The sequence below is a fragment of the Copadichromis virginalis genome, linkage group LG23 (genome assembly GCF_057382275.1).
Source record: "Copadichromis virginalis isolate Kocher_CV1m ecotype Utaka linkage group LG23, C_Virginalis_male_GT1.1, whole genome shotgun sequence".
NCBI classification, from domain to species: Eukaryota; Metazoa; Chordata; class Actinopteri; order Cichliformes; family Cichlidae; genus Copadichromis; species Copadichromis virginalis.
In genome coordinates this window covers 9,371,618-9,393,705 of record NC_140639.1, presented here as the reverse complement: position 1 = coordinate 9,393,705, position 22,088 = coordinate 9,371,618, and the positions used below count along the sequence as shown (strand labels likewise).

At 40.8% G+C, this 22,088-nt stretch overlaps 1 protein-coding gene across 4 annotated transcripts; it reads left to right on the top strand.

The window, feature by feature from the left end:
• The first annotated feature begins 1,939 nt into the window (after positions 1-1,939).
• cpeb2 (cytoplasmic polyadenylation element binding protein 2) lies at positions 1,940-20,258 on the top strand. Of its 4 annotated transcripts, XM_085447305.1 has the most exons (11): positions 1,940-3,327; positions 5,034-5,303; positions 9,456-9,546; positions 11,069-11,119; positions 12,103-12,126; positions 13,955-14,128; positions 14,236-14,325; positions 14,520-14,638; positions 14,958-15,072; positions 15,269-15,450; positions 16,540-20,258. In XM_085447305.1, the coding sequence occupies exons 1-11, from the start codon at positions 2,383-2,385 to the stop codon at positions 16,765-16,767; spliced, it is 2,289 nt and encodes a 762-aa protein (XP_085303431.1). In that variant the 5' UTR covers positions 1,940-2,382; the 3' UTR covers positions 16,768-20,258. The 4 variants fall into 4 exon arrangements, with proteins under 4 accessions (XP_085303431.1, XP_085303432.1, XP_085303433.1 ...); XM_085447306.1 differs by lacking the exon at positions 12,103-12,126; XM_085447307.1 differs by lacking the exon at positions 11,069-11,119 and having other exon boundaries at positions 1,941-3,327.
• Positions 20,259-22,088: the final 1,830 nt, after the last annotated feature.

Below are 22,088 nucleotides of genomic sequence, written 5' to 3'. Positions count from 1 at the left end.
ATGCACCCTCATGATCCAATGACATATGCTTGCTTGTATCATTATACTTGTACTTGTTGGCTCGATGTTTCAACATACTCAGACAGTTCGATCTGAAAGTGAATGCAAATATGGAGAACTGTGTACAGTATTTGGACAGATGTGTCAAATTTTGTGTGTGTTGGGCCAGGTGAGAGTCACAGAAAAGACCCCCACCCCCTTCCCTCCTCTCTCTAACACCAACCCTGCCTCCACCCCATCTACCAGGGTAACCCCCACCGTGTCACCCCCCCCCCCCCCCCAACTCATCATCATCATCATCATCATCATCATCATCATCATCAGGCGCAAGCAGCTGGCAGCCTGCCCCATTTAACTCCCTGCTGCACTACTGGGCTTGGCTAATCACTGGTGCTCAGCTCCAACTGTGGCCACCACACCTGCCCCCTCACTGGTGGGATTGTCCCATCTGGGACCTTATCATAGGGAATTTCCGGGGGGGCTTCTTCTCTCTGCTGCTTTATGCCCAAAAGACATAGGTGCAGTGAGTAGGGGGAGGAAAAATAAGACATCAGTGATAGGGGTCAAGTGCTTTCAGTGATCACTTTCAGTCTTACTTTAAGTTCAGATTGACTGTAAAGACAGAGATTCACTCTCCAGTATACACACATACCAGTGACTGTAATAGTTAAATATATATAACGCTTTATTCAAAAATATTTATCAAGTTCTTGATAAAATTATGGAATTGGCAGCACCGTTTTCAAGCAATACGCTATGTGTCATGTGAGCTATCATCATTAGCAGGGACCAGATGGTAGGTCCATCATGCACATTGCTTTGCTACTCTGGTATTTGTCTACCTCGTTAAAAATCGCCTTCAAACAGTGATGCCGCGATGATTTATTCAGTTTCACTCTTTAAAAAAAGTGAAATTCTTCATCCATATTTGTGCTAACATAGAAAATGCAGTGGAGTAACACACTGAAAGTGGGCTTTCTGTCGAAATAAGAACGGATTTTTTTCCCCATTTGTATACCTCCAATTTCCAACGGATGCTTGTTTTGTATTTTAAAATGAATTAAAGGCATCTACCACTCAGCTGCTGAGGGAAGAGACCATCTAAAACATTCTGTTGTTTCTGCCTTGTGTCCTAAAACACAGTCAGTTGGTGGCATACCCGGGATGCGCTCTCTCACTCGCTCCAAAAAGAAAAAGATTACCTAGTAGCCACATAGAGCTGCTGCTGGTGGCAAATCATATGTTGGGGTTACTTGTCAGCTTTGAGTTCAGTGCAGGCGAAGAAGATTCATCTCCCCTGACACGCGCTGACATAGAAAACTATATTTAGCTTGTCGGCGTACATGCGTAAAGTGACGCTGGCGCAGACGCACGCACGATGGTTGTGGACTGAATACTGATAGGCACGGGCGGATGAAAACTGTACAACGTGTACCCTGGAAATGCTTGAGCTTTTTTCAAAGCACTATTGGGGAGACATGCAGAATAGAGAGGCCAAAGTGGCGTTAACATCCAGTTCAATAAGAGTGCGTAATGTATCCTGGCTGGGCGTTTGAATTAGGCTTCTGAATGTCACTTTAGTTGAAATAAAATATTTCAAATTAACACCATGTATTGTGAAATATAAATACGAAAGGGTTATTGGCTCTTGAATAGTTGACGATGAATATGAATATGATAACTGACTAGTAGTTTGCAATGGTTGCTATAGGGTCACTTCGCTACATGGCCATACAAATTAGTCACGCGGCAGTATTAGTCATAAAATTATTGGTCATAATTAGGGCCACAGTCAGCCTACAGTGGCCTTTTTTTGCTGAGGGTTTTAGGCCTACTGCACTTTATGAATAATGAAAAAGTGACGTAAACAATGCGGTCCTCTTTGCAGCTCGGGCTCGAGGCGGGCGCACAGGCGTGATGCGGTCGTGACGTCGATTGAGTCGGGGATCTTTAATCCTCTGCCGCAGCAGCACAGCCGGTAACCAGAGGAGGGGGCAGAACGGTCGGACAGGAATGGACCGTACAGGCTAGGCTAGTGTACAAGGCCTAAAAAGCTCGGTCTTTAGTCAGATGATAATATCACCGAGTGAAACAGAGATTAGGCATCGAGCGAGCTGACTATTTGCACAGGCCAGACCCCCTCCTCTCAGCACTGTAGTCTGCAGCCTTTTCACACACACTCTTTGAATAGACCTCATTTAGGAACGCTGGTTAAATATATTCTCGTCGGCATTTCTTGCCTTATTTAAACGTCGAATTTAGTATTTTACATCGGCGGACGGATACTACGCCTCGTCCTACCGGTTTTCCTCCCTCTTTTCGCCTTTCAGCAGCGTCGCCTCGTCCCTGCTGTTTCTGTCAGTTGCTGCGCATCAGTAAAACATGCAGGATGACCCTGTGGGGGTGACAACCACACAGTTACCCCCGTCAACCACGGAAACGGACCGCAGCAGCAGCCCGGTCAGCAAACCCGGAAAGCAGCCGAACCAAACCGACAGGCACAACGACGGCCAGCTGAGCTCGTTCACGCCGGATTATAACCACGTAGAGCAGAAGATAGCTTTCCCTGATCATTTCTGCCCGACGCAGTCTATCTGTGACCTTCAGCACAGCAGAAAAATACATCAGCAGTTAGGTCAGCACACTGAGTTCAGCCCCACAGAGCCGACCCCACCCCAGGGACGTTTCAGTCACCTGCCGCAGAGGCAGCCCTTCTCCAAGACCAAACTCAGCGCCGCTGACCCCCGCGGCTCTCCAGTGGAAGAGGCTGAAGCTGATGCCGCGTCGCCATTGCCCACTTCCGTAAACCTAAACAAGATCCAAATGGACTCCCCTATCGCCCACCATATAAATAACGGCAATGGCAGCAGCAGCAGCACCGGCAACATGTTGTCCGGAGGTCTCGGCGCCGCGTTCCCGAACCTCCCCACCCAGGAGTTGCAGAGCGCCAGTGCGGGTTCGTCTTCACCTTCCCTCCCTGGGTTCGGCACCCCTTGGTCCGTTCAGACCAGCTCCTCTCCCCCGCCCGCACCCAACTCCATCAACCCCATCCACGCGAACGCCATTAACCATATGCCCAACGCGGACTCTGACAACAGCTTCTACCCAGGTATCCCCTCCTCCATCAACCCGGCCTTCTTCCAGAGTTTTTCTCCGGTGTCAGCTAATCCGTGCGCCGGGATTAACGTGCAGGGCTTCAGCGGTCCTTTCTCACCCCAGATAAACGTCCCTCAGCAGCCGCAAAGTCGCAGGTCCCCCGTTAGTCCCCAGATGCATCCCCAGCAGGGCGCCTTCCTGCAGCAGAGGAACAACTACAACCAACATCAGGTGAGCTGCTGGGGAGCATGGCCGGGTCTCCTATTCCCATTAATGTAACTATCATAAGCGAATGTAGATATTAAGACTCTCCAAATCTGTAGCCAATCCATTAGGTCTATAGTTTTGTGAAAGCTGACTCTGGCACGTCCTTGGGTTGGGGATATTTTGTCACAATGTAGTTATAAAGCCTTTATAGATTAATGTGTGTATGTGAATTCATGTATAATCTTTACCTTGAATAATAAACTATTTTTATCTTGATGCATAATGACAAATGCATAATGCATTATGCAAGGGCTCAAGTCTACTCTTTAGGCAAAGAGAGGGAGGGGTGAACAGGGTTACAAGGGAGCATCACTGAATCTAGCTGTTGTTCTCTCCTGGAAGCTGGCTGTGGGATGTGGTCACATGGCACAGGGCCATCCCTGCCTTGTGGTGCACTCAGTGGGAATACAAAGGTTTGCAGGGTTTGTTGTCGTAAATGGGTGCTTATATTTGGGTGAAATGAAAAGCGTCCAGTATCTTGGTGGTGTGATGGTTGTCGGTTGCAATGCCCTGAGGAAATGCAGCAACAGCAGAAGCTCACATGAGCAGTCCAGTCATGCAGCAGTTGGGGGTTTGTAGCCTTCAGCTTCAGGTTTCTCCGTAATGCAATTTGCACATTGGGTGTGTGCATGGAAGTATGTATGTGACTGGGTGTGCCTGTAGTGCATGTGTGGTGTTCCTGTTTCACTAACCTTTAGCCCTTTGCTCTGAGTCCTATGTAAATATATTTTCATGAAACCAACACAGACAACCGCATAAAGGTGATCCCCACCATTACGTGCAAGTTCAATTTTAAAGTGAAAAACATAAGAAAATGCTGCATCTTTTCTATTTTGTTAGTTACTAAATGCATATTTTGTGAATCGTGTTTTTTGTATGTGAGGTTTGGTACATTCATTTCTAACAGGACTCTAAAACAGCCTCTTTTCATGTAAATGTCCTTCTAGAAGCAAGTTTTGGTACTCGGCAGCCATCTTGAAATGTCTCTGGGTGCTTATTGGATCTTTTTTGTTTGTTTGTTTGTTTTTTGGAAGCTTCATCTAAACTAACTTTAATTTCAGTGGCAACCAGGACATGGATTTCCCAACAGTAGCTTTAAAAAGAGCGTTCTTTCAACTTTGCTCATAGATTTTTCCATTTCCCTTTCTCAGAGTGCTGAGTCTCTCTCTTATGATTCTGCTTAAAAGCACTTCTGTTATCCTTTTTTTTTTTTTTTTTTTTTTAGATTATTAACTCTGTTCCTCAAATACAGCACTATTAGAACATGGACGTTGCCAGTGAGTCCAAAGGTTTTCAGTTTACATTAAGCATTGAGTGCAGAAGAAACAGAAAGTTGTTTCTCCTCTGTGTATGATTCACATGTGAGATTAAGCACAATGCAATCCAATGCATGATGCTTAAGAGGGGACCCAAGGTCCAGGTGGAGAGAGACTGTGTGTAAGTTACAGAGGTGGTGTTGCAGCGCACAGGATACTTAGTATTAGTCTTAAAGCCCTAAATCTTCTTATCCAGCCACCCGTTACAGGAGCAGATCAAGCTGTGGCTGTGAAAGGAAAGAAAGGCAAGATAGGATGAAATGGATGTTGTAAATACAAAAAATATTTGTGTATTACAGACATGATAAAGCTCTCAGTTCTCTTTAACTCCATATTATCTTTATGTTTGCACAGCCCATGGTGAAACCATCTCCCTGGGGTAGTCACCAAGGCAATGGCTGGGGCTCCGGGGGGATGTCCTGGGGCCGGGACCACCGCAGAGGGAGCGGCATGGGTGTACCTGGCTCAGTCAGTCACGTCTCACCCCTGAAGAAGCCCTTCTCAAGCAATGTCATCGCTCCTCCCAAGTTCCCACGCTCTGGCGGATCACTGGGGCCTAAGTCCTGGATAGAGGAGAACATGTTTCGCACAGACAGCAACAGCAACACCTTGTTGCCCCTGCAGGTATGTTTTGTAGGTTTTGTAGGATCATTGGTTTGGTGTGTGTGGGGGGTAACAGAAGGGTTTTTGTTTGACAGTGTGAGAATCAGTGGGTTTAAAGGTGGGAAAGAGCTGGCGACAGAGGTTAAATCAATCACACGAATTAGATGTTAGACAAATTAAATGATGAAGGTCTCTGAAGGGATAGTTTTACTTAACTTTACTTGATGAGGTATAAACTAAAAGGGGATAATAATTCTTTCTATCAACAGGAGAAACATAAGCAAGAGTTTTTAGATCTGAGGATCTCGGCTGGGCTGCTTTATTTTCAGGAAGTTAACGCCTTTTGCCACTAAAACTGCTCCTTTGCCAAACTTTAAAAGGTCATATTCCAAGTTGTGGTCTACCTAATGAAAGTATCAGAAATACAGTTGTTTACTTGCATAAAATATTCAGGTTTTTGCTATTATTCAGAAAGACAAGTGTCTATACTATGGTCTTTATATGGCTAATGAAAAGTTACAATTTCACTGGTACTTGCAATGAAACTAATGAAAGTTAAGTTTTCTAGGTAACAAACTCACTCCTTCTTTTCTTTAAATACCTTCTTAAATAGACTTGTTGTGTAATACAAAAGGCCTCTCGAAGAGCAAATGATATTTAAAAGTAGATGTGTTTCTCCCAATGACCAAAAATGTGGGATTTTCTTTTGGGTAGGCATCTGTAGCCTGGCTTGGCAGAACTGACAGTAAACAAGAACGAGGTCGTGTGGAGCAAATGACATCAAAAGAGTAAATGCACATTCCAAATGTTCTCTATACATGTCTAAACAACATATTACCACATCCATTCCCATATCTTCATCAGAAAATTGACACTACAATATGCTGCCTATGTGTCTAATTTCTGAATATTGTCACGTTTCTAACATTAATGATATATTTTTTTGTGTACTTAAATGAACTGAGGGACTCTATGATCATCAGTGCATCTACTTTCCCCTTTTAATGCTTCAGGGTCCAGATGGTCATCGTTTAGTCATATTTGAATCACATCGTTCTAATTTTCCTGCCAAAAACAAAATTCCCATTTGTTCACAAAATTGGATTAATCTTCGTCTCTTTCGTGTCGCTGATACAGTGTTTTTCCAGGCTCAGAATGGGCCTCTGTGGGATGACTAAGTACAGTGACTTACCTAATTTAACAAAATTTTCCTTTTTCTCACTATTTCTTAAACAAGAACGTCTGTTGTGTGTGTTAGTAAATGAAATCCCAATTCACAAAACTGATTTAGGAAGATTATTTTATTACAGTTACCTCCTGTGTAGGAAAAATGTTTTTACCAGAACTAAAAACATGAACTGATTTATAACCCCTGAAGACATTTATGTAGTGCCTTGTGCTCGGTTTATTTGTGTATAATTATCTTTAATTAATGCATTGAACCACACACAGAGTCATCCATTTAACTTTTACACGTTGCACTCAGAATGTATCACTTTTGTACAACACATAGCTTATAGCACATGCTTCAGAACCAAGGCTTGCAGCACAATTCAAGTGATGCCCCATATGTCACTTTATATTTTTCTTAAAATTGGACCCAGACACTTGTGATCGTCATAGTAACACACCTCCCGTGCACACACTGAATTAAACCTTGCCTGGAGTTTCAAGTTAGCAATCAAACTTACACAGAATGCAGAAAAAAGCAAAGTAACCTGATGTGGAAGATTGCGAAGCCTAGATCTTTGCCAAGTGTAAAGAGACGTCTGCGTGTGCCGTGAGACTGGTTGCTATTTTCAAAGAACATAATTTGCATTGTGATTTGATGTTTCGATTCTCGTGCCTGCAAAGAAATGGAGTCATAGTCAGGAAAGCCTTCAGAAAATCTCCCCCTGGGATACAGGCACTTTGAACAGTGTTTTACTTGTTTTGAATTGATATTACTGAGTTCTTAGGAACATTTATGAGGCAGTATTGTTCCCTGAAACTCCATGTTTAATATCATTCTTTGTCATAGTTTATCATTTCCAGTGCGACTTGCATTGAAAGAGCTCGGTGTTGCTGTTGAATTCTTCTATAAAATCATTCAGTTATAGGCTTCATGTAAGAGACATTTTAATGTTAAAAACTGCACAGCTTGGACACTCAAAGTGCATCAATTGATTAAAAGTTTAAATGTGCCTTTAAGGACCTCAACACACAATTAATATAAAATCAAATCCACAAAACCTTTCAGATTATGAGCGACTTTGCCTGAATCAATTCTAAGATTAATGCGGGTATGGCCGTGACTCATTCAGACCGATCTAATGATATCACCTTATTAATGGTGTCACCAAATGGTACGACTGTTGCTATGAGCTCAAATTATTAGTATTATCAGTGCCAAGAAGTGCAGCGCTTCCTATTCCAGGAAACAGACGCGACTGCATGGATTGTTAATTTCCATAAACAGTGTCACTACTGGAATTTTTCAGATTCCAAGTCTTTTCCTTCCTTCCTCTCTGTTTAATGTTTGGCAGTCAGTGACAGACTGTATCTCTGCTGTGTCATGTTTTTAACATAACACAGAGGTAAACTGGGGACAAAAGGAACAGCACCTCTGCCTTCAGTTAGCCTTTAGTGGGGCTAGTCACTTGTTGTTTCTCTAAGAAAGGCTGCAAGTTTCCTGCAATTAACTGATGTGATCACCCTAAAATACTATGACGCTAAAGAAAAAAGATCATCCAGCAACGTCAGGTTTCCCATTGCTCATTGTCACCCATTACATCAGTCTTCTTGTTAACACAGAACCCTCCAGAATCCTTGGCCTGTCATGAAAATTACTCAAACTAAATGATCAACAGTAAACAGGTTGCTGTTTAGCACTTCAAAGAAAAAACACGTGCACTATTGATGTGATGATAGAAATATCACCAAGATTTCTTCAAGCCTGGAATATTTACATGAAAAAATCTGTGAAGGAAAGGGATATTAAAAAAATTAAGCCAATTTAAATTAACTAGTGGTCCGCTGGCAAGCAAAAGGTCCTGGTTCAATTCCAGCTGGAGACACAAATCCCCTGAAAATCCCCACATCCAGCCTGAAATTTGGCCACCCATCCCCTTTGGCAAGGAAGCAGGCAAAAGTCGCTGTCCTTCGTCTCTAAAGTTGGCAGGTTTATGACACATAAAGACCAGTGTGAACCTGTTAATCATTCTCATAATGCAGCAGTGAAAGGGTTTGGTCAAAAAGTTCCAAAACTATTAAAAAGCAAAAAACACTCACTTTAAAGTTGGCCCCCTTCAGGATTGTCTCACTGTGAAGCTCTGCAGCGCTCAAGCACTCCTGCTTCATTTGGACCACTCCCCAGACTTGAAACAGAGCGCTAAAGTGAACCTCGATCTCAAACTAATCTGCGTTTTTACATCTACCTGAACGTTTTCACATGACAGTGCACTCTAGTACAATGCAGGGAAACCGTTTCTGGTTACACCAGCACAGTTGTCACTTATCATCAGCCGTCCTTGTGAAATTTGACTTCCTGTGATTTTGTCCCCTTACCTGAAATGAAGTTCAAGTTGAAGCTTGACCAACACAAATGCAAGAAGTTGCATGCTATTGCATTTTAATTGTAAATTTTTTGATAGCATTTTGTATTTTGCGCAGTTACCGTGTGATCATTTTCTGAATTACTGTTGCTTACACAGAAGCGACATGCTGCTATTAACTATCATAGAGTTGGGACATTAGCCTGTCATTGTGCTGTGTGTTATAAGGTGGACTTGGCACTCTGGCTAGAATAATAAGATGATCAACTTCACTGTTCTGCTGACAAACTCCCAACCTCCATCTCAGCTCTATTGTGAAATGCCGCTCCTGGTTTTAGTTTCCATTTTCTCTCTTTGTCTGCATCTTGGAAGCAGTCCAGAGAGCTTGGGGAATCCGTTGTGTAGGCTGCCTGTAAACTTACCTTTAGACTCCTGAAGTGAATAAATACGGAAAAAATGTTAATCCGAGCGTGAGGCGCATGTTAAGCCAAATACCCTGTGCTTCAAAGGTTTTATTATTCATAAGCCAAATCCCGAAGGTGTGTGAGAAACGTGAGGATTTATTCGTGCACCGTGACGTTTGTTTGTTTTGTCAAACTCTGGATGATTAAAAAAAGAAATGTCACCTGTATTTTTTCAGGATCGCACCAGGATGTACGACAGTCTGAACATGCACTCCCTGGAGAGCTCTCTGATTGACATCATGCGAGCTGAGCAGGATCCGATGAAAGGTAAGCTGGCCTTTCCCTTTCAGTCTCAGTTCGTGGGGTCAGAGGGAGGCGATCGTGTTCGCGGAGGCAACCCGACATCGTGCAGGGAAGTGACAGGCCCATTGCTCCCAGAGCTGTGCTGTTTTTCCACACACCAGCTTATTTTCTCCGTGCTGAGAGCTTAATACTTGTGCCACCAGCTGCACATTTACATGACCTTCCAGCTCTGATCCTGTTCCTACTTAACCTGAACAGCACACTGATCTGACTCAGAGCTGGAGGTCAGGAAAAAGAGAAACCATGGCATTTTTCTTTACTAATATCAGAAAACATCTGTAACTGTCAAACATGTGTATTTTACACCTTAAAAATATATTAACGGATCTGTGTAACTGCTGAATTATTCCTCACTTCTTGGCAGGACCAAGCAGAGAATTTATCGTAGATCGACACTGTCCTGGCCTCCTGTGCTCAACTGCTGGACATCAGAGGAGCAGTGTCAAATAACAGCTCCTACTGACGGCTGCTCGTAGCTCTTTTACAGCCTGACAAGCCAAAAACACTCTCACTTTAAAATATTACAAAGAAGAAAAACTCATCACTGGTTAAAAGACAAACAGTTGAGGTTTGCAAACACGTATAAAATTTCCTGTGTGGATTTTCTCATTTGCAGTTGGCTAAGATTATTACTCAACCTGCGCCCTCCTTTCTTGGGCGAGTTTCTTGTTTTTCCTGCCGGAGCAGATGGAGAGGACACGGGCCAGTGTGCACAGCAAAGCGTGGGGGGTTGGGGGGGTCTACTCTAATTTTAGATGTGATCACACTTTCACACGCTGCATATGACAGCTAAGAGAGGTGAGATGGAAGGGGGGGTTGCAGGGGTCCGCTCTGCCATTTATAGCACTGACATGGTTAACACAACACAGCATTCTGGATAACGGCTCCAAATGTAGCTTCTCATAAGGCAACACATTTTTAATATATTTGTATCTTATTAGTGACTTAATTTATCTGACATTTCACAATGAATGCTGTGATCTAGAATTTGGTATTTGTGATTTTTGATTCATTAGTACGATTGAGAAACCACTGTAAAACTAAATATGATGGGAAATTGGGTTACTATAACAAGTGTTTTTTTTCCTCAATCGTTTCCAAAGCAGAATGTAAAAAAAAAAAGGGGAGAAATTGTCTTGTTCAGCTCAGAACTTGCTAGGTCTTTGCATTAAAATGTTTGTTTTGTTTTTTTTTAAATGGACGTTGTTATCGCCTTAAATAAAACAAGTAATTCCACTGTAGTTTGGTCGGAAAGCTGAAACAGTATGTGGTCATTTATGGGGGAAAAAAACATTTGCTCCTGTTTGTGCTCAACTTAGACATGTGAAAAGACAGTTGTTTTTTCTGTTTATGTGTGTGCGTGCATTTTTGTGTGGTTATTCCCATGTACATGCATTGGCTTTGCCCTGTCTTCTCCATCTGCTCTATGTCTCATTCCTATTTGTGTGTGTGTTTTCTGCGTGTGTGTGTCTGTTTCTCACATCAGGCCGTGTGGGATGCCCTAACCCCGGGGCTGACGGCCTACTCATGCTCAATGGTAATTATCTCCTAGCACCATCCTCCTGTGTCTGCAGCTCTCATGATGCTCCCACCATTACTCTTTAGCCTCATTAGACGCACTCACTGTGGTGCAATAAGGCCACGCAGTGTCACCTCTGCTGCATCTGCTGCAGAGTATCTGACAGTACCCGTTAAATGGGTTCAGTTTTTTTAACCAGCTGTTCAACTGTTTTGTTGGCATTAAAGTGGCTATGTGGTATAACTGAAAATTTACTGTGCTCGTTTTGTGTAGTACTTGAATGACAAAGGTTGTTCCAGGTTGCCTCCAATTAAATTTTCTTGTGTTAATTAGAATAATTGTTGCCCTGAATAGTCCCTGTGTTTTTGTTTTTTTAGCTTCACATTTGGAGACACATCCAGTTGTCAAAAAAATAAAACCGTGTTTTGTAACAGTATTAGCGAGACATAAATCGGGGTCAGACAACATTTGGGAGTAATTATGAGTGTTTTTAATAAGTTCTGGTTGCCATTTCCTCCTGAGACTCAATAATCAGAAAATAATTTTTGTCCCCTTTTCAACGCCATCTATGCTGCTGTGTGTAATTAGATTTCTTGTCCCTGCCAGAGCATATTTAGGGCTTTGGCCTTTAAACAGTTTTCCTTTTTCTGGTTTTTGATCGCATTTAAAACCTTTTTGTGCAAAATAACAACATTTGTGTAAATGTCATTTATAGGCTTCTGGGCTTTCTGTGTATTGCTTTCATCAAGTATATGACAGATGCAGCCCCTCAGGCTTCCTTGCCACAGCATTTAGGAAGTTTGGAAAAAATAATAATTTTTGTTTTGGGTTTCAGGAGGATTTAAGTCCTTTTTTAAAAGTATCTCAGTTTAGCTCATTAGTCGGTGACTTGAATAAAAGCTGGTTGGGTTGGATCAGCAGATTAAAGTCTACAGTTACAAATGCCCTCTGAGAAATGTTTCATAGCTGAAACTTGCACTCTTGTACTTTTCTACATGCAGCCAGGAGCTATGGGAGGCGTCGAGGTAAATTCAGCTTTCTCTAGCGTGTCTCTTTACTTGTGGCTTTTTCCTTGTGGCATGTGTTATTGCTTAAATAGATACCAAACTGAGGCCTTAAGTCTGGACTTAGACTTCACTGTTTTCTGCTTTTAAATTTGGGAACACAGAATTTTGCTCATCAAATTTCTGATTGACTATTAAAAAAATATACAAAGAAAAATGTGTTGTTTCAGTATCCAGACATACATTAAGTTTAGGGTTTCATGTTTGGTGGTGTTTATAGCCTCTGCTCTATGGAAACCCAAAGTATAAATAAAATAGGTTAGCATGTAGCACTTTGTATAGATTTTTGACTGTGTGCTTAAAATAAGGTCTGTGTTTTACACAAACTTTAGATATTTTCACGTTTTGTTCCCCACTTGTGAATTTTGAAACTGTATCTCAAGTTTTGGTAGCAAACAAAGGAGGTTAGTGATAGTCAGGCTGAAGTCATGCTGCTAGGGTGCAGCTTATTTATACCTCAAAATATGTGTTTTTACTTCTGCCAAATGTATCCACACTTAAAAAAAACTGTGAAAATGGATTGAATATGTGAAGATTATCTTGAAATCACTCGGCACCTATAACGAGGAGCCGCGCAAACCTTTAAAGAGAACCTTTATTTCCCACAGAGCTTATTTTCTGCAGAAGTCCAAAACCCTGTAGAAACATCCCATTGGTTTCTAAAAATAATAAATTATTAAAATATACTAATCTTCTAAAATATTATTATATCATTCATGTTCATAATAACAGTGATTTTATTCCAAAACCCCGACACCACCTGTTTGTTTGAGAAGTTCTGTTATGGACCTCCGAGCTCAGTATTTTAACCATCTACATCTTGGTGTTTCTGAACCAGATGTGCTCGACTGTGAAATGGCAAGCTAACAGGGTAACGACTTGTCAATGATAAATTATTATCCTGAATAATCAATATGTAATTTACAATAAGGTCTTGATATTTTCTTCAGTATGACCTTAAACTAGCAGCTGAGCCCATAAATCCTGCAGGAAAGTGTTCTACTGAGACCACAAATAAAGGGAAGTGAGGATTGTTGTTTTTTTTGTTTGTTGTTTTTTGATTTTGCAACCACGAGTCGCCCCCTGGTGGCTCATAAAAAGAATCCTCTTTTAAGCCACTTCTGTGATGGCTTCACTTTTTTGGCTTGTAAGCTGCGTCTGTCCTTATGCTCTGACAGAAGCAGCTGCTAGTTGAATCAGATTAATTTGATTGCTTTCCTTTGCTGGCTAAAGACTTTGGTCCAATAATTCACATTTTATCTAATATAATGCAAAGAATGTGATAAAGAAATCCCCTCATTTCATTTATATTTGCTATATAATGAATAACTTAATTCATTATTTATTCTTTTAAAATAACTTGTGTCGTCTGGTATATATTTGAACACTTTGGGACTCCATAGTGCTTAGCCATTATGTTAACAGCTTCGCTCCACTCGGCCTGCCTTTCCACACACGCTTTATCTGCCACGCTGCTCTGGGTGGAGCACACATGATTGCGTGTCCCAGTCTCGGATCTGTAAAAAAACAAATTGTACATAATCCTCACTTTAAGCTGGTGCTTGGCCTCACATCCACTCAGCAATAAAGTGCAATAAAAGCAGAAACATTATTTTATAGAAAGCCTCTCATCTCAGTACGTCCCTGTCATAGCAGAGATGTAACATTGCCTCAAGGAGAGGAAATGTGACTGGGATTGGAAACATGTTCGTGAGGGTTTCTGCTTGTGAATGTTTAATAGCATGCTTGACATTTGCTGTAGCCTTGCCTGCCTTTTTTTGTCCACCAGGCCGCTCCTCTCTCTTCCCTATTGATGACAATCTCCTTGATGATGGCCATGGCAACCAGGGTGTCCCAGGAGTCCTTGGCTCTCCCAACTGTTACCCTCACCAAAACGGGGAACGCATCGAGCGCTTCTCTCGTAAGGTGTTTGTGGGAGGTTTGCCTCCTGACATAGACGAAGGTGAGTAAAGAAATGATTTCATGATTGTGTTGTACTGCCAGTCCTTTAAAAAAAAAAATTCTATGATTTATCTCCCTACTCACGTGTCACATGTCAAATTCCCTTAGATGAAATAACCTCAAGCTTCCGCCGCTTTGGTCACCTTGTGGTGGACTGGCCACACAAAGCAGAGAGTAAATCCTACTTTCCGCCTAAAGGTATTAGCAAAAGCATCAAGCTCACCTATTTATGGCTGGTTACCAGTATTTACATTGAGCCTGCACGGTATTATGATATGATGCAAATAAGTGAATGTCATTTGAATAGTGACAAACCAAGGTGAGCACCTTTGTTATACCCTCTCTTGTTCTTATATGCATGTACACTGAAGCTTTTTATATACGTTTCCTAGGCTATGCATTCCTGCTGTTCCAGGAAGAGAGCTCGGTGCAGGCTCTGATTGAAGCCTGTATGGAGGAGGATGGGAAGCTTTACCTGTGTGTCTCCAGCCCCACCATCAAGGACAAACCTGTGAGTTTTTCAAAAATTGCTTTTAAATCTTTAAACACTTAAATAATAATAATTTAAAAGATGGGTGTAGCTTTTGTGTCTGAATAGTGATGCCAACATGGAAGTACCTTAAAATGACTTCATTGTGTCTAACAGCCAGAGCGAGGGACTGATTTGATTGCAGGCACATGTGGTTAAAGCAGCAGAAAATATAGCAATATCCATCTTTAAATATACTCTGTGGCACAGCAGTACCAGCTCGCTGTGAAAAGAAGCTACATGGGCACAATTTTCCTATAGGGGGGAAAGGTGATCTAATCTTGTTAGACTTTGACACCAGGTGCAAATTCGTCCTTGGAACCTGAGCGACAGCGATTTTGTGATGGATGGATCTCAGCCTCTTGATCCCCGCAAGACCATCTTTGTGGGCGGCGTCCCTCGTCCTCTGAGAGCAAGTAAATATAGCCAACTTGTTTCTCTACGACTAGTATTGCATCTCAATAGAGATGAATTCAAGCTATGCGTGCAATGATAACTTGGACTAAAAATAAGCTTCTGATAGCTTCTCTTCTGTTCTCAAATCCACATCTTGTATCTGTTTTTTCACATATTTAAATTCATCTTTTTGTCCTCTGTTCATTTTTTTACTAGTCGAGTTGGCCATGATTATGGATCGCCTCTATGGTGGAGTGTGCTACGCAGGAATTGATACAGATCCAGAGCTCAAATACCCAAAGGGGGCAGGACGAGTGGCTTTCTCAAACCAACAGAGTTACATCGCTGCCATCAGCGCGAGATTCGTCCAGCTGCAGCATGCTGACATTGATAAGAGGGTATGACCACCCTCCTTTCATTAATATTTCCCCCGTCTTCGACTTTTTAGTGTATATCAGGGTTTCAGAATTTTTTTTGTAATTAAATGTAACACTTTTTGAAACCTCAAGAAAAGCAGCACACTATCAAAGGAATGTGGTCATTTGGTTTATAGAAACCTCTGTGCTCAGTGTAGTGGTCAGTGAAGCACTTTGTTTCACTGTTCAATGTTGCTGGTATTTTGCATCTGTCAATGGCAAACAGTTTTTTCTGCTACTGGCTCTTGTTTCTTCTCATTTATTGGATTGGATGATTAAAAACTAAAGAAATAAAACATGTTGGCAATTTAAAAATGTGCTAATTTAACAAACAGAGGCCCCTGTAGCATGTGGAAACACCAACCCATTCTACAATCAGCAATCATTCACTCAAATAAATGAAACCAATCGAACTTCAGTAGATTAAGGTGTTTGGCATTGGCAGAGAAGATTTAGCAAGTTTTTCATGGGCACAACCCACATTCTCAACGCTGCTGCCCCACCCTCAAATGTATGTTACTTAGAAATGTAGCACCGTTTAGGAGAAATAAACAGGTTTTCCCACTTGTTACAATGTAGACATAATCAGCCAAACTTCTCTAGCTTTAATGTTGCACATTTGTGGGTTGTGACATTGTATGCAAGAACATAAGATAACATACTAATTCCATAAAGGAACAAAAGATGGTAGGAATCTACAGTATGATACATATTTCACTAAATATTTTATTTATAAGCAGAATCTCAAAATTTTACTAACGATCACAAATAAAAGGCTTCGAGATATTTTATTACCGTAAATTAAACTTTTCAGACTTTAGGAATCAGTAGGATTCATGGTATATGACATAGTTGTCATGGTGATGTGTAATTTATGCCATTCGCGCGTGCAAGTGTGTGTGTATTTGCATCTTTTTGTGTGTTATCAGCATCCCTACAGAGAAGAAGGGGCTTGTTGTTATGATAAGCAAACGCTTGTTAGGGCTGGTTAAATAAGGTTTTCTCTCTGCCTGTGCTTCGTTAAGCTTGTTTCCTTCGTTACAGCTGACATTATGTCTCGTTAATGTGCAGGTGGAGGTGAAGCCCTACGTCCTGGATGATCAGCTCTGTGATGAGTGCCAGGGTGCTCGTTGTGGAGGGAAATTTGCTCCTTTTTTCTGTGCTAACGTCACCTGTCTTCAGTACTACTGCGAGTTCTGCTGGGCTAACATCCACTCCCGTGCCGGACGGGAGTTTCACAAGCCTCTGGTTAAAGAAGGCGCCGACCGCCCTCGCCAGATTCACTTCCGCTGGAATTAGAGATTGCGACCCCCAATTTCATGGTAACACAGTTAGGGGAAAGGGAAATAGGGAAATTAAACACTGGCTAACAGGAAAAAGAGCATCGCTCAGCCTCTCCTGCTTCCTAAGCTATCAGTATAATCAAGTACATAACACTATACAGTATATACTATATATCTATATATCTTTTGTAGCAGCCAAACACCACAAGCCTCAGTTTTTCACCAAAACCCCCCGCACATCTCAGGCTCTGACAACTCTACAACTCTTTTGTGGTACTTTCATCTTTTCTAAGAGGAGATTTAAAAAACAAAAAAAGAGATTGATTTTTGTAGCTTTTTTTATTATCATTATTTTTGTATGTGAGATTTAACGTAGATACGGGAATGTTTTTGCATGGGGGCAGCTTGTCTGTCTGTCTGCTGCTAGCCACCCCACGGTGCGTTCAGTGCACACTTGTTTCTGGGAAAACCTCGATTCTATAATGTTGACGCCTGCCCCGGGTCATTAACCAAAGGTAGAAAAAAATATAGGAAGCTTAAAATTGACACATTTTCTGCCACAAAGCAAACCGTTGTTTGTTTGTTTTTAACTTTGCCATGGGCTCTTTCTTCTTGTTAGAGAGTTTATTGAAATGTAAAAAAAAGAAGACACTAGGGTTATTTTTGCGCTCATACTGACCCGTAGAGTGATACCTCAAAATACAAAATCTGCTTTTCTGCAACTGTATTCAACATTTATACTGACCGAGCTATTTCAGAAGCTTTGCTGCTATATATACATATATATGAATAGATGTGTAGGTATTATATTTAATGCCATTTATAAACCTGAATCATGTAAAACGAAATGCAGTATGCACTCGAACACTTCTGGCCCCCATTGCCATAGAAAGATTTAAGAGTGCATATAATGACAATAGGCTTAGCTACACAAATAGCATGCTGGATATATGTCAGGAAAAAACAAACCACTGAAATAATAAATGCAGACAAGACGTAACAATTCTATAATGAGTAGCATGATCATCAAGTACAAATGCCTAAGAGGGGAAAAAAAATCAGACTAAGATAAATGAGTTAAAAAAACATATTTAAACTTGCATGCTTTGATGTTTCTCTGTTGTTTGATCTGTTTACATACTAACAATACAAAAAGTGATATTGGTTCTACTGTAGACTTAGTGGATGCCATCACGTTGTCACGTGGTGGCTTGTATAGCAAAAAAAAAACAACAAAAAAATGCCATTGAGAAGCAGAGTGGTGTTCAGTGGTTTGTGTTTGTGTGTCGTCCATGTGCTGTGTGACTGTTGTTAGTGTAGACTGAGGCTCTAGTTTAGCTATCAACAGATTTCGTAGAGAAGAATGACTCCACCTTCACTCTTCCTATCCATATCTTTGTGTGGTTCCAAAGGCTAATCTGGTGTAGCTTCACCAGCAGACCAGACGCAAATGAAAGACTTTGTCAGTTTGGCGTGCTCCGTGTTATTGAGCATTGTTCAAACACACTAAACTGCTTATTTTGTAATGTAACAGTCAGGCTTCCATGCTGTGTGGCTGCAGCTCCATAAATCCAAGGAAACACTGACGCAGTTACCGGAAGATGAAGCATCTCCACATCTCCTCACCACACTTGTCCACGATGAAGACAGTGACGCGTGGTCTTCGCTAAAGATGATCTTTTTCTTTTTATTGTTTGTTTAATTTCCTCCTCGACCCTTGAAAAACTCTTTAGGGACAATCTTTTTTGTGAGGACGGTCGCCCAGCCGTCTGTTTGGTACTGTACAAGTGTGTCGCTCTCGTGTTGTCGTGGTTTTAGTGTCTCATGCCCCTGTGTGTGTGCTCCTCGGTATCAGTGTTCAGGCGTCAACTGTGTACTGTTACAAAACCTTAATGGAACTGAGACTAGTTGAGTTGTGTAATTGAAATTGTTTGTGTGAACAATTTACTCATCACTGGCCCTTCAATATGTTTTTTTGTTTTTTTTTTTTAATATATAATATACATTATGCACTACTTTTCTGTATCCCTGCTCGTTTTCCGTCTCCTTCACCCCTTGTGTTTAGAAGCGAATTATGAAAGTTTTCACCTATTTATAGGTAGAATTTATCATATTTTTTCCCCATAATGACTTATTTAAAGTGTAGCGTGGAGCAGTGGTCTTAAGTTAGCTATGCTTTGTGTGAGTAGAGCAAAAAGCAAATGTTTTCTAATATATTCTAAAATGGTCCGGGTGTTACGAGGAGCGGGAGTCGGAAAGGCGTCGCGGCCTGCAACCTGATGGGAGGTGAAAGCTAAAGACTGGGCTCCCGCTCTGGCCCCTCTTCCTCCTCGTGGCTTTGGTTCTCATGGCGTCTGATAATGTTTGAATATCGTCACCTGTAACACTTGACTCGTGCTGTTTTTGTGAGCTTCTATTTTCTATGTTAAACACTGTTACTTGGTTCTGTATGTGTCCTTGCTTTTGTAAAAATCATATTTATTTCACTATTTTTGTAGACGAAAAAATGAGTTGATTTTGATTGTATTTTTCTATTTAAATAGGACTGATATTTCGATTTTATTTACCCCTAATTATGTCCAAAAGCTTTGGTTGACAAAGAATCACATCATTAGTAACATCAAAGTTTTTGATATACAGCTGATTCTTATTTTGATACACATGACACGTTTGATTTAATGGAAGGAAACATGAAGGTTTTATTATATTCTGGGAAGACACTTGAGATTCTCCCCTGTTGCATCGAGGCCCCAGCTGCCTGTCCTCGTAGATGCTCTGAAACTTGAATATAACACATTTTGAAAGGCTGACTAACCTCGAATCTGTGTTGTGATGTGCAATACTGTTTCTAATGTTTGTATAAAAGTAAGAACTACAGTGTAAACCTTTTTAATGCAGATTTATTTTTTTCATTGCATATTTTGCAAATTTCTGATCCACAGTGTCATTTTTTACTGTCAGAAAAAGATACCCCGTTTTTTCATTGCAAGTATTTTTAAATCCAGATATCTTTGTACTGATGTAAATGATTGTAGTTATTTTGGATAGTGTTTTGCTAACAAAAGGAGAGACTTTTTCATGCATATTTCTATTTCTTTTCATCTTGTTTTTTCCCACATTTTATTTTATTTGATAGTAGCAGGTTCTTGGAATAATTTTTCATATTTAAATGTCATTGGTATTATTTTGTATTTTTATGTGAAAAACACTATATATAATTTAAAGATGCTAATTGCTAAAATATTATTTTGAGTTTAATTATTTTTAAAGCTAAATATTTGTAATTTTATTGTTAAAGTGACTAATTTCTAAATCAGAGTTTGTGTGTATAGCTTCACAAAAGTCGTTTATGAGATGTTTGGATTGTAATTATTACTGAATGGTTCTTTGATATGCAAAATGAATATCATGTTTATTTTTATTTTTGTTTTTGTATTTAAATGGGGTGTTGATTACAATCTCTTTTTCTTTCTTTCACTTCCTGAATAAAGACCCATTCTGTTTGGACATGAGTTTGCTGGATATCTGGCTCTTGCAGACACTTTTTATACTTTAACTCGTTCAAACACATAATGACATGTAGTATCCAGTGTGTTATTGCAAGTGAAAAGACTATAGTTAGAGATTAAAGGTTAAAAAGCGATCATATCCAATAACTATTAGCTATTTTAGCTTGTCGTGCTAGCAGATTAGCATTTGCTAATTAGCGAAAACACTGACTATACTGAAGTTGGAATTTATCACCAAAGTGTCGCCTCTTTGTTAACTTCAGGTTGAAAGTCGTATTTTTAGCATTTTTGTGTTTTGGGGGGGGGGTTTTTTTTGGGGGGGGGGGGGGGAGTTGGCTGAGAGGGTGGAATGCTAAGTCATTATTGAATGTTTAGCTTTGCTAGCATGGTATATCTATTGACAATGAGGCCTGCTAATTCATATTAATAAATATTTCACTCACTAAATCTGGAGCAAAGACATCTTAGAAAGGGTCTAAGTACAGTTACAGACAAAGCAAATGAACAGTTATATCTTCTGTTCATCAAAGGAGATGAAGGTACAACACATAGTATTAGGGTTGCCAACTCCCTGAAAAATAAATAAGGGACACCTCGTGGCCAGGGCCGGGCGACCCAATTGTCTTCACCCTTCCCAGTGTGGTGAATTTTCTAGCTCTTTTTTTGTGTGTGAAATTATTTTTTTAACCATTTGACTTGAATTTGATTTAAGTAGATGTGTATTCTTTGTGATATGAACACATGTGAAACAAATGATCATTTAGCCATTTATTTTTAGCTCAAAATGACAACATTAACACGATAAAACAGGTCTCCTTCTTAAACAGAAGCCTGTCATGCTTAACTTTTGAGAATATAAGTAAATCTTTCTTTAAAAGAACTCTGTCCTGCTTAACTTAAAATAATAGAAAACAATAGAAAGAAAAACATTCTTGTAACAGTGCACATTTAGTGCATTTAGTACAATTGGCTTCAGTTGAGGTATTATTTCAGCTTTTCTAATGCTAATCAGCTGCTCCTGTTTGTAAACCCACTTGCTCCCATGATTACGCATCTTAACTCATCATCATTATTCATCTATGTATTACTTTTATGTATTAGTCATCTATTTGTTGTAATCATCTATTCTTGCAGTTGTTTATTACACAAAATAAATTATATTATCACACTTCTGGCCACATAGCGCTGATATTCACTGCACATGCCCATATTAACTTTTTCCAGCCAGGTGTTTTCCTTTTCCCATTCTTCCCTTTCTCTGAGGGGAACAAACATTGCTGCTCTAATGCTGGGCTTACACTGTGCAGTTTTAGGCCCATTTTGAGCCGATTTTGGCCTTCATCGTGCATCGTGTAGTATACGTGGGGTAACGAGAAGTGATTAACACCTCACGACCAGCTCCCGATCATCAATCGCTCGTGAGGGTCTCACCACAGCCGCTCACACTGCTCGCGCGCAAACACGTAAACGTTGGTGTAAAAGATGGAGCAGCACGGCTGTGCAGCCTGTGATCTGGACACAAGCGATGGAGGCACAACTTGTAGAACTTTGGAAAGCTCATCCGAGCCTTTTCGATGTGGCATCACAAAATTATCACGACCACAACAACCGTGAAAATAGTTGGATTTACATTGCTGCTCAGTCACAGCTGCCCGATCAATGTTTTTCATTAGCAATTTAGCAAAGTTGATGGTGGTGGTGTGTCTGTGTGAGTGTAAGACGGAGAGAGAGAGCGCGACAGATTTTCTGTTATAACCTTCATTTTATGGAGGCACAGTGTGAGCACTCAGGTCGCATCAGAGCATCGGGCGGTATAGTGTGAGACCTG